Here is a 12,355-nt window from a genome sequence, read left to right as displayed (position 1 = left end):
AAACCGACATATAGATGACACCAACTGTCTACCATAGAAAACAGACATATTGATGACATCAACTGTCTACCGTAGAACACAGACATATTGATGACATCAACTGTCTACCGTAGAAAACAGACATATTGATGACATCAACTGTCTACCATAGAAAACAGACATATTGATGACACCAACTGTCTATCATAGAAAACAGACATATTGATAACATCAATTGTCTACCATAGAAAACAAACGTATTGATGACACCAACTTTCTATCGTAGAAAACAGACATATTGATGACATCAACTGTCTATCATAGAAAACCGACATATAGATGACACCAACTGTCTACCATAGAAAACAGACATATTGATGACATCAACTGTCTACCGTAGAACACAGACATATTGATGACATCAACTGTCTATCATAGAAAACAGACATATTGATGACACCAACTGTCTATCATAGAAAACAGACATATTGATGACACCAACTGTCTACCATAGAAAACAGACATATTGATGACACCAACTCTCTATCATAGAAAACAGACATTTATGACATCAATTGTCTACCATAGAAAACAGACATATTGATGACATCAATTGTCTATCATAGAAAACAGACATTGATGACACCAACTGTCTATCATAGAAAACAGACATATTGATGACACCAATTGTCTACCATAGAAAACAGACATTGATGACACCAATTGTCTATCATAGAAAACAGACATATTGATGACATCAATTGTCTACCATAGAAAACAGACATATTGATGACACCAACTGTCTATCATAGAAAACAGACATATTGATGACACCAATTGTCTACCATAGAAAACAGACATATTGATGACACCAATTGTCTATCATAGAAAACAGACATATTGATGACATCAATTGTCTACCATAGAATACAGACATTGATGACACCAACTGTCTATCATAGAAAACAGACATATTGATGACATCAACTGTCTACTATAGAAAACAGACATATTGATGACACCAACTGTCTATCATAGCAAACAGACATATTGATGACACCAACTGTCTACCATAGAAAACAGACATTGATGACACCAACTGTCTACCGTAGAAAACAGACATATTGATGACACCAACTGTCTATCATAGCAAACAGACATATTGATGACACCAACTGTCTACCGTAGAAAACAGACATATTGATGACATAAATTTTCTACTGTAGAAAACAGACATATTGATGACATCAATTGTCTACCATAGAAAACAGACATATTGATGACAATTATTGTCTACCGTAGAAAACAGACATATTGATGACACCAACTGTCTATCATAGAAAACAGACATTGATGACACCAACTGTCAACCGTAGAAAACAGACATATTGATGACAATTATTGTCTACCGTAGAAAACAGACATATTGATGACACCAACTGTCTACCGTAGAAAACGGACATATTGATGACACCAACTGTCTATCATAGAACACACATATTGCTGGTTTATGGAGTTGTGGCTGTTACACCTATAAACTCATAGGTATATAGATGATGTGTATGCGTACATATTGATGATGCCATTGATAATTACAGTAACAAGTCACGGTTTAGCCCACCACCATCAGATAGCGAGCTTTTTCTCAGAAATCGTCAAATGGATCTTTCTCAAATTTCAGATGTAGGGTTCCCTTGGTCCCTAGTTATGTATGTTAACTTTTGAAACTGATTCGAAAACAAAATGAGCGATAGGCTGCCATCTATGATTTAGATATGGCATTTGTAATCACATTTTCAAGGAAAATAATCAATGGTTGTTTCCAATATTTCATTTGTCAATATAAGGGAAAAGAAGAAAAGAAAATATCAATATAACAAAGAAGCAATATAAAGCATTCAACCACAGGGACTTGAGAAAGTGCTACAGTATACATGTATTTGGACCTTCCCTAGTGTGAATAGCACATTTTGGAGACGTTTTGGGGGCTATATTAAAATTCGGTAAAAATGACATCCTAATACATATAAAGTATATAACAAATTTTCACGTCCCTGTGCATTCAACGGGGGCGATATCACCCCTCTGGGTTTTTGTTAAAACAAACAAAATGAAACTAATACATTGTACTCGACTGTATTTAATAAATATTATGGGAGTTATCTCCCGTAGAACAAACTGGTTAAGTGTTGAACTTGTTAACTATCCGAATGTGTTCTCATTGTCCTTGTGTTGGAATTAAAGACCACTAAACATTGATTAACGAATTAATATTACTGGGTTTTTTTTCTTCAAAACTATCAGCGTGTGGGACACGGTGTTGATAAGTAACGATCATGATGGAATGTATAAAAGGCGACAAGCCATGTCCAGAACGGCTTATTTTGGCAATCCATCGACACAACTCGAGTCACGTCCAGAACGGCTTATTTGGACACTTCCTTGAAACAACCTGAGCCATGACCAGAACGCTTTATTTTGAAACCCATAATGGCATTAAACAATCTCGAACCATGGCCAGAACGGCTTATTTCGACGACATTTCCGCGATACAACCTAAGCCGATAAGGTATCATTGTACCAATTTGCTCTACTCTGTTCTCTTGCGAATCAACACTTTGTCTCTACGACTTCTCGATGTCCGTCGGTAGTGACAGTGATCTACATATCGGATACATACATATATATATACACAATTAACACAAGTATAAATAAGATAAATATATCCGCCATATTAGCGCGACATAACACTTTCGAATACGTACATATGTATCTACATGTTATATAATGTTTGCTCCGGAATATGTAGCAATATTAAACGAGAACTATTTCTCGGCGACGTTGATGAGTGTTGTACCTGTGGCGGAGGGTTCCGATGTGGTGCTGTCTCCCCTCGGGAGACCCCGCCTCCGATTGACGGGGGCGGCATGTATAACAATCTCCTGTAATTGCTCCTGCGTCAGACTAAAGGGAGATAAGTCATTATCCGACATCTGACGACGAAGGATTTTTTGGTGCCTCGTTCTAGCATTCAAAATCGGTCGCGCGGGATATAATGTCGATTCTGATTGGTTGACAACAGGGATTTCTTGCAGTACAATGATTGGATGCAGTTGTGTATCGGACACTGATCCCGTGATAGTTGACGGCGCCGTGTTTGTGAATGGTGGAATGGGATTAAGTTTAGGGGAGCTTGGGGGCTCCATCTGTGAAATCTCTTTATGTGGTGAGAGTTCCTCTTTCTCTGTTTTTGTAGCTTCCTCTTTCACTTTGTCCGGTCCTTTCCGATTATTATCACAGTGAAACCTTTCGTAATGTTGATCTGGAAAAGCAAAGTCACAGATATGGTGTAAAAATTAACTTCAGGCGTGTGGACAGCGTGGACAATAATCATATAATATGATGATAAAATAAGAATAATGATAAAAAAGACATGAAATATCGTCAAAAAGATAACAAAAAATAGACATTATTGTAAATCATGAAAATGTGTTATTTTCGACAGAAATGGACAATCACCAGACTCGAGGTTAATTGAAGTTTTAAGCTTTGAGGGGGGATAATAGGAACAGCTGTGACAGTCTTCAAAATCATCAGGATCAAACTGCAGTATTAGATAAATAAATAATGTCTGATGACTGTTATGTTGAATTTCATGCCTTCTTTTGCGTATATCATATAGAGTTTATTGTTAAACTGAAACTAAAACCACACCTTTTGGTTTTAAATATCGTTAAAAAAACAAAAAAAAAACAAACACACAACAACAACGCAAATAGATACACAACATGCATTTATTTCTATTGTTTAAGATCTACAAAAGAATGAATGTCATGATCAGTTGGTATCTCGGGACTCGTTAATACCTCAAAAGACCATTTTCTTAAAACTGCGCATTTGTTACGTATGTTTATGTGTTTACATGTTTCTATGGTAACCGCTAATGGATGATCATCATATATCTGTATAATATTTATCCCGTGTTTAATTATTCAAGTCATTCAAACTATCCGCATTTACATAATACTAGGTATTGATATTGGCCGGATATATGTCGCCAGACCGTGCTCGTCTCTGATGTAATCATTATCGTAATGTTTAATAACGTTAGAAGTTCCAGCCAATGGAAAGTCGAGGCCGAATCAGACACGCGCACACGCAATCTGTCGTGCAGTGACAGTGTATGTCTGTAAATGGTATCGAAAAGCAGATCTCGTTTAATTCTGAAAGCCAGTGTCATGTTGATGTGGAATCATGCCTATCACATAATTCATTATAGATATGCACTCCGGTTCCACAATAAATATCCCTACAAGTTGTTCATTTTAATGCAAAGTATTGATTATCCATCTCGTCCCCTGTAAAGAGCTAATACAGTTGTATACGCACGTTCAAACGGAGCGCGAGTTAACATCCGTAAGAGTGTTATGTATTGTGTAATTACGGAATGATGCTAACCCTAATATGAATATTTTGTTCAGTTGAAATGATGACGTAAACAGTTCAACTACACGGTACAAGTAGATAATTCGTTTGATAGCTTCACAAAAGTACTGGTATTTTTCTCTTTATTTGTATATATTTATAGAGAGTCATGGATGTTACACTTATTAGATATATGTCCACTCGGTAAACATGTTTCTCTACCCCCCCCCCCCCCTCCCCTCCCCCCTCTAAAACACCCAATACAATACAAAACAAAAAAATCCACGCCAATTATAAAAATATATAAAGGTCAAATATACATATCATATGAAAAAAAGTCACGCCCACAATATGAAAAGTATGACGATAGTGTCCGTTAGGTGTGATTTGCATGTTTTACCTGATATTGACATGAAAGCCACGCCCCACATGATGCTCCATATCCATCCCAGGAGTAGGATAAAGGCGGTTATGAATTGTAAAAAGGCCACCCACGTATTAACGAGGACAATTTTCTTCTTGCTCGTCTCTTTCGTCTTGGCTCTCGTACAACACAGGATAGATAGGCCGGATATGAACGTTCCTGAAACGACACAAGTACACAATGAGATAGAAAACTAGTAAAATGAGTCCCTGTACAAATCAGGAGAGGAACAATCAATCCTAGTACAAATCAGGATTGGAACCGGAAATCCCGGTATAAATCAGGAGTGGAACCACAAATCCCGGTATAAATCAGGAGTGGAACCACAAATCCCGGTATAAATCAGGAGTGGAACCACAAATCCCGGTATACATCAGGAGTGGAACCACAAATTCCGGTACAAATCAGGAGTGGAACCACAAATTCCGGTACAAATCAGGAGTGGAACCACATATCCCGGTATACATCAGGAGTGGAGCCACAAATCCCGGTACAAATCAGGAGTGGAACCACAAATCCCGGTATAAATCAGGAGTGGAACCACAAATCCCGGTACAAATCAGGAGTGGAGCCATAACTCCCGGTATAAATCAGGAATGGAACCACAAATCCCGGTATACATCAGGAGTGGAACCACAAATCACGGTACAAATCAGGAGTGAACCCATTAGTCCTGGTATAAATCAGGAGTGAACCGGTTAGTCCTGGTATAAATCAGGAGTGGAAACATCAGACGATATGAGATACATCTCTCACAGCGGCAGTTGCCAGATGTTTTCTGTTCATTTTTTTCACATTCTATTTTCCAGTTTCGAATACACTAATTATAACATAATCTCCTCAATTACCGCGAGGAATTCCGACAAAGACGAGGCCTCTGCTAAATATTCGGGTCGGTATGGCACATGTTACAAAAACTTGTGATATATGTAATGAGGGGAAATGATTAAATTGATATATAACGGTTCATTGTCATGATATATGTCTTCTTCTACTTTTTATATCAATATTTATCATCATTAGAAACACTTTTTGTCGGTCATACGACCTCTCGTGGTAGTCTCGTTAATCTCCTTCTCATTTGTTATATGTGGAAAAATATGGTGGCTTACACGCGACGTCGCCATCAGGCTCTGACCTTATCAATCTGAGTCAAAGACGCGCTTTGTATTTCTTTTGCAGTATTGACTATTGTCGATTGCTGAGACACGCTTCAAAAACAATCCAGATAGTATTAAGTTATCGTATATTGTATTCATGATGTACACACACCCTTCATTTACTATAGGTTAAGTATCTAATTGAGTTATAAACAAAAATAACCAGGAAGCCCGTCCCTTCATCACACGCCATGGTCGCTCCCATCTAATATATAATGTACGTGTCCCCGTGCAATATAACACATACTGATCGTTTACCGAGCGCCCCGAGTTAGGTGTTTTAATGGTGACATGTGGGATTGTATCAACTATCTGTGTATTATTATGAATACTTTTCTGCCTGTTATAATACTAAATAGCAAGGCGATAAAGACAACACCCGAGTAAAGAAAACAGTAAAGAACACTTAGAGTACTTAATATATGACTGTGTACATCTTATAAAGCATCAAGAGGATGGCAATATATTACTTTAAGAAACTATTTACCAGAATATTGAAAATAAAAATGTCACATATATTACCAAATGACATTACAACAGAGTCGATTACAACATGGCTAACTCGATCTGTGGATAGTCACAACAACAGATCACATCAAAGGTGGTCGACCCCGCCATTTGTACGTTAGTTTGTTTTGTAATTATGCTAATTGCTTTGGAAACAGTCGATCTGATGTGTTTGGTAAGTGAAGGCGGAAGTCGGGAAATCAAATAAACATTCGCACGTTACATATAGCCGACACTGACAGTGTGTCCATCCCTGTAGATAACGAGTCTGCACCAGAAAACATACCGACACAGACTCAGGATCGTACATCATCTCAAACAGACAGGAGTAAGTACCCCAAGGTATGCTCCACCGTAAACAACATCATCTGTACGGAACATGTTTATTTAATGAAAAGAATCTGGTGATCGGGGAAACCTTCAAACCAAACCAATCTATTCACTTACAGAGGTCACGGCATCTAACCAGTGTACATCAGTGATTAGGTCTTTACGTCAGACGGTCGAGTTATTGGAATTAAATAGTAACAAGAGAAAACAATAATAGTTCTTTCTTTTATCTACAGTGTTCTATCTATATATCCCATTGTGATGAACAGGTATCCCGGGGTAGTCACGTCACAATCATCACAGAAAGCATTTAATGGTGGGCTCGTGGTAAATATAATTGTTGTACGTGTCTCACAGGAACTGGACATCGTGCTGCCATGTCTTCGTTACAAACAGCACGTTTGAGGCTCGCATGTGAAAGACGGTCTATTGCTGCATTAATCATATTATAATTAATTTGGTTGCTGAGGAAAACTCTTTTGTTTCTAATCATAAAACAAATAAACCTGACGTCACTCCTAGGGATACACGCCTGGACTGCAAGAAATCAACGGACTTATCAAACAACATCGAAAGGTCAAAGCGTCAGATGGAGGTCAACTGACGAGCATTCTTCTTTAACAATATTTCAGTCTTCGAAATATCACTTCCAACTTATAATTTTATTATAAATGCCACAAAGAATGAGGAACGATCAGCGTGATTATGTGCAACATGTTATTTAAAAATTCCTGATATCTGAATATCAAAAATATACTGTACATACATTATTGAAATTAGTATTGATGTATTCTTACCACATGTGGCTACAATTATAACAAAGTGTATCGAATCAAAATTATCACGATGTCAATTTGAAAAACAGTAAAGAAATGCAGAAAATTGATAAAAAACCCACTTTTAGATGGACTGATAAGTTGATGGACGTTTGGACGTACGGACAGACGTCCATCTCCATTGTGTTGTGACAGGGACAATTACGACAAACGTGCGCTAGATAATGTTATGTTCATACAAATTATCGGCGTACAATAAGTAAATCACACAGAATGTGAGGGCGGACACTCTCTGTTATCGCAGACTGCCAGAGGTAGCCCGCCAGTCAGTAGCACTACATGCCTGAACTGTCGACATAATTAGCTCAAAGACGATAACGCTGATGAGTTGGGGCATTGAGTCAAGTCCAGGCTACTGTTTCGTCGTTAGAGATGATAATATATTTCCGATAAGGACGATACATTTAAAGAGCGAAGCTCTGATATTGCTGAGAATCAATGAGAGAACTTTGCGTATTGTAAACAATAAACAAGACAGTTTAATGTACCATTCAATCAGACTCAATCCATCGAGAGCGCCCCATAGTAGTCTGACTCGATTGAGAACTGAGCATATTACCGAGACTAAATAACAACTTCACACTTGAGAGAGACTCAAATCATAGAGAACGCCCAGTATTAGATCGACTCAACTGAGAACGTTACAAGTGAGTGAGACTAACAGGAGACCTCGACATGTCGGTAGGTCTCTGAACTGTCTAGAGAACTGATATTAGTTACATTTCTACAGGGAGCTGCACTTATTAGAGCGAGGCATCACTAATATAGGAAGCCTTATATAAGAGACTCAATTGGGAACATTATACATTCGGAAATAAAGAACTACACACATTCGTGTGGACACCCAAGAGTGCCACATTCATCCACACAGAAAATCTTATACCGCAACGTATCTAGAGTATCATCTCCGAATCATCAGTTGTTAATCAACTATCATGCCTAGATAACAGACATGCGAACACATAGAGGAATAAAATTGCTTTAATTCTACCTAGTGTTGCCAAACATATCCATAGCAATGTCATTTGCAAAGAGAACACCACGGGATAACAAGTCACAGGTTATTAGAAATTCAAGGACTTTTTGCAACATCATGATTTCTGATAGATGTCCGACTGATGACAATAATAAAACAAAAAAAAAAAAAAAAAACATTCTTTCAGCGTAAGGTTTCGAGGTATGTGTCTATATCAAAGTTTCAGGGTCGACACCATGATCTCATTTGTACGAAAGCCGGTTGGGACCATTTTCGTAGAAAAAAAAAAAAAAAAAATTCGCGTAATAACGCGAAACTATCGCGTTATATCGCGAAACTAACGCGTTATATCGCGAAACTTTCGCGTAATTACGCGAAACTATCGCGTTATTACGCGAAACTAACGCGTTATTACGCGAAACTATCGCGTAATATCGCGAAACTTTCGCGTTATTACGCGAAACTAACGCGTTATTTCGCGAAACTTTCGCGTTATTACGCGAAACTAACGCGTAATATCGCGAAACTTTCGCGTTATTACGCGAAACTAACGCGTTATTATGCGAAACTAACGCGTAATTACGCGAAATATTATTACATGTATATGACTGTGATTTCCCCCTTTCCAGATTGGGCAATTCTAAACATTATCCCTTTGGGGGGGGGGGGGGGGGGGGGGGCTTTTGTCCGTACCCTCTCTCGCTACAGAGTGATACAACCACCCAATAACTCGAATACGCACCCAAATATAATAACAGGGACTCTCCCGCAATCCGTGACGTCAAATCCAGGGTGACATAACAATCCAACAACTCGATTACACACCCAAATATAGTAACAAGGGAATGTCCAACTATCCGTGTCGTCAAAAATGCATGCTTACATGTACGTGTAGGTATGTGCTCCCGGACAGAGTTTAATAGACTGAATTTTTAGATGTTTCAGCATTTACATTTTGTTGAATTTTAAGCAATAATAAATAATGAAGTTTAAATTCATTGTTGACTTTGACTTTTTAAATGTCATTTTGAACCTTTCTCCAGTCGATCACTATTATTTTTTCAATCCTATGACAGGTAATGATAATCATTCTGTAATATGAAAATGTTGTCATATAATAAAGCAGTTATCAACCTGTTTTCAGGTGAATACGATGACCTTCGGCCTCGGGAAATATCATTTTCTCGAGTTGTTTATAAATCATCATATTTACCTGAAAACAGGTCGATAATTGTATAATATCACGAAACTTTTGCGCTATAATGCGCAGCAGGTTATATCAGACGATGAAATGGTTTCAGAGTATCAGATACTGACTGTAAAGATGGAGGGCGAGAACCAAGATTTTTTTTTCTGTCCAGAATTTTGTAATTCTTTGAGAATGAATAATGCAACATCGTATATATCCGAGAACTAATTTCCTTATTGTTAAACACTATCGTTTCAAAGTTCGTTTACGTGTTAAATTGCTTAAAACAGCACTATCCACTATTGTTAAAAAAACTCAAAATTTCAGCTTGGGATAGGAGGCTAAGCTCAAAATAAAAGCTCACTGAACTGTCGTGCCTCATGTCAATACTCTTCAAAAGTAGCCGATACTTCTTATAACTATCAATATATATTCGTGATATAACGCGTTAGTTTCGCGTAATAACGCGTAAGTTTCGCGTAATAACGCGTTAGTTTCGCGTAATAACGCGTAAGTTTCGCGAAATAACGCGAAAGTTTCGCGATATAACGCGTTAGTTTCGCGTAATAACGCGAAAGTTTGGCGTAATAACGCGAAAGTTTCGCGATATAACGCGTTAGTTTCGCGTAATAACGCGTAAGTTTCGCGTAATAACGCGTTAGTTTCGCGTAATAACGCGTAAGTTTCGCGAAATAACGCGAAAGTTTCGCGATATAACGCGTTAGTTTCGCGTAATAACGCAAAAGTTTGGCGTAATAACGCGAAAGTTTCGCGATATAACGCGTTAGTTTCGCGTAATAACGCGAAAGTTTCGCGAAATAACGCGTTAGTTTCGCGTAATTACGCGAAAGTTTCGCGATATAACGCGTTAGTTTCGCGTAATAACGCGATTTTTTTTTTATTTTCTTCTACAAAAATGGTCCCAACCGGCTTTCGTACATTTGAGTATATTCTGTTTACGTGTGCGATTACAAGTTATACGTAACCGATGGTTATTGGTATACCTGATGGTTATTGGTATACCTGATGGTCATTGGTATACCTGATGGTTTATTGGTATACCTGATGGTTATTGGTATACCTGATGGTCATTGGTATACCTGATGGTCATTGGTATACCTGATGGTTTTATTGGTATACCTGATGGTTATTGGTATACCTGATGGTTATTGGTATACCTGATGGTTTATTGGTATACCTGATGGTCATTGGTATACCTGATGGTTATTGGTATACCTGATGGTTATTGGTATACCTGATGGTTATTGGTATGTATACCTGATGGTTATTGGTATACCTGATGGTTATTGGTATACCTGATGGTTATTGGTATACCTGATGGTTTATTGGTATACCTGATGGTTATTGGTATACCTGATGGTCATTGGTATACCTGATGGTTATTGGTATACCTGATGGTTTATTGGTATACCTGATGGTTATTGGTATACCTGATGGTCATTGGTATACCTGATGGTTATTGGTATACCTGATGGTTATTGGTATACCTGATGGTCATTGGTATACCTGATGGTTATTGGTATACCTGATGGTTATTGGTATACCTGATGGTTTATTGGTATACCTGATGGTTATTGGTATATCTGATGGTCATTGGTATACCTGATGGGTTATTGGTATACCTGATGGTTATTGGTATACCTGATGGTTATTGGTATACCTGATGGTTATTGGTATACCTGATGGTTATTGGTATACCTGATGGTCATTGGTATACCTGATGGTTTATTGGTATACCTGATGGTCATTGGTATACCTGATGGTTATTGGTATACCTGATGGTTATTGGTATACCTGATGGTTATTGGTATACCTGATGGTTTATTGGTATACCTGATGGTTATTGGTATACCTGATGGTTATTGGTATACCTGATGGTTTATTGGTATACCTGATGGTTATTGGTATACCTGATGGTTTATTGGTATACCTGATGGTTTATTGGTATACCTGATGGTTATTGGTATACCTGATGGTTTATTGGTATACCTGATGGTTTATTGGTATACCTGATGGTTATTGGTATACCTGATTGTTGCCAGTCCGAGAATGTACTATTACGTGGATTTGACGTCGGCTTAATTGGAAGGCGTCATCGATGAAGCAGAAGACTACCACCCTCTGGAACACCTGGTCCTATTTTCCATGCACTTTTCAGAAATCCGTTTGAATCTACACGTCGCTAATAGTTGTCCTCTTGATCGATTATTTTTGTTGGAATAACAGCGTAGTTCACATGTCGCTGTGCCTTATTTTTTGGACTAGATTCGCTTTGGAGAGGACAGTTATGACTAAAGGGTCTTTGCGCTTTGGAGAGGACTAGGCAAAAACTGGACTACAATCATGACTAAAGGGCCTTTGTACTTTGGAGAGGACTAGGCCAAAACTGGACTATAATCATGACTAAAGGGCTTTTGTACTTTGGAGAGGACTAGGCCAAAACTGGACTACAATCATGACTAAAGGGTCTTTGTACTTTGGAGAGGACTAGGCCAAAACTGGACTACA

The 12,355-nt window shown here is 38.0% G+C and overlaps 1 protein-coding gene across 1 annotated transcript in view; it reads right to left on the bottom strand.

Moving 5' to 3' along the window:
- Positions 1–2,101: 2,101 nt before the first annotated feature.
- Positions 2,102–12,355, bottom strand: part of LOC117324245 — a 37,889-nt gene continuing 27,635 nt past the window's right edge. The window contains exons 2-3 of the mRNA XM_033879998.1: positions 4,805–4,987; positions 2,102–3,301 (exon numbers count right to left, since the gene is read on the bottom strand). Of these exons, the coding sequence (XP_033735889.1) occupies positions 2,805–3,301; positions 4,805–4,987 (680 nt within the window). The 3' untranslated portion in view covers positions 2,102–2,804. The remainder of the gene's footprint in view (positions 3,302–4,804; positions 4,988–12,355) is intronic.

The sequence above is a fragment of the Pecten maximus genome, chromosome 3 (assembly GCF_902652985.1).
Source record: "Pecten maximus chromosome 3, xPecMax1.1, whole genome shotgun sequence".
Taxonomy (NCBI): Eukaryota; Metazoa; Mollusca; class Bivalvia; order Pectinida; family Pectinidae; genus Pecten; species Pecten maximus.
Note: the sequence above shows the minus strand (reverse complement) of the source record. Positions and strands in the feature narration are given on the sequence as shown.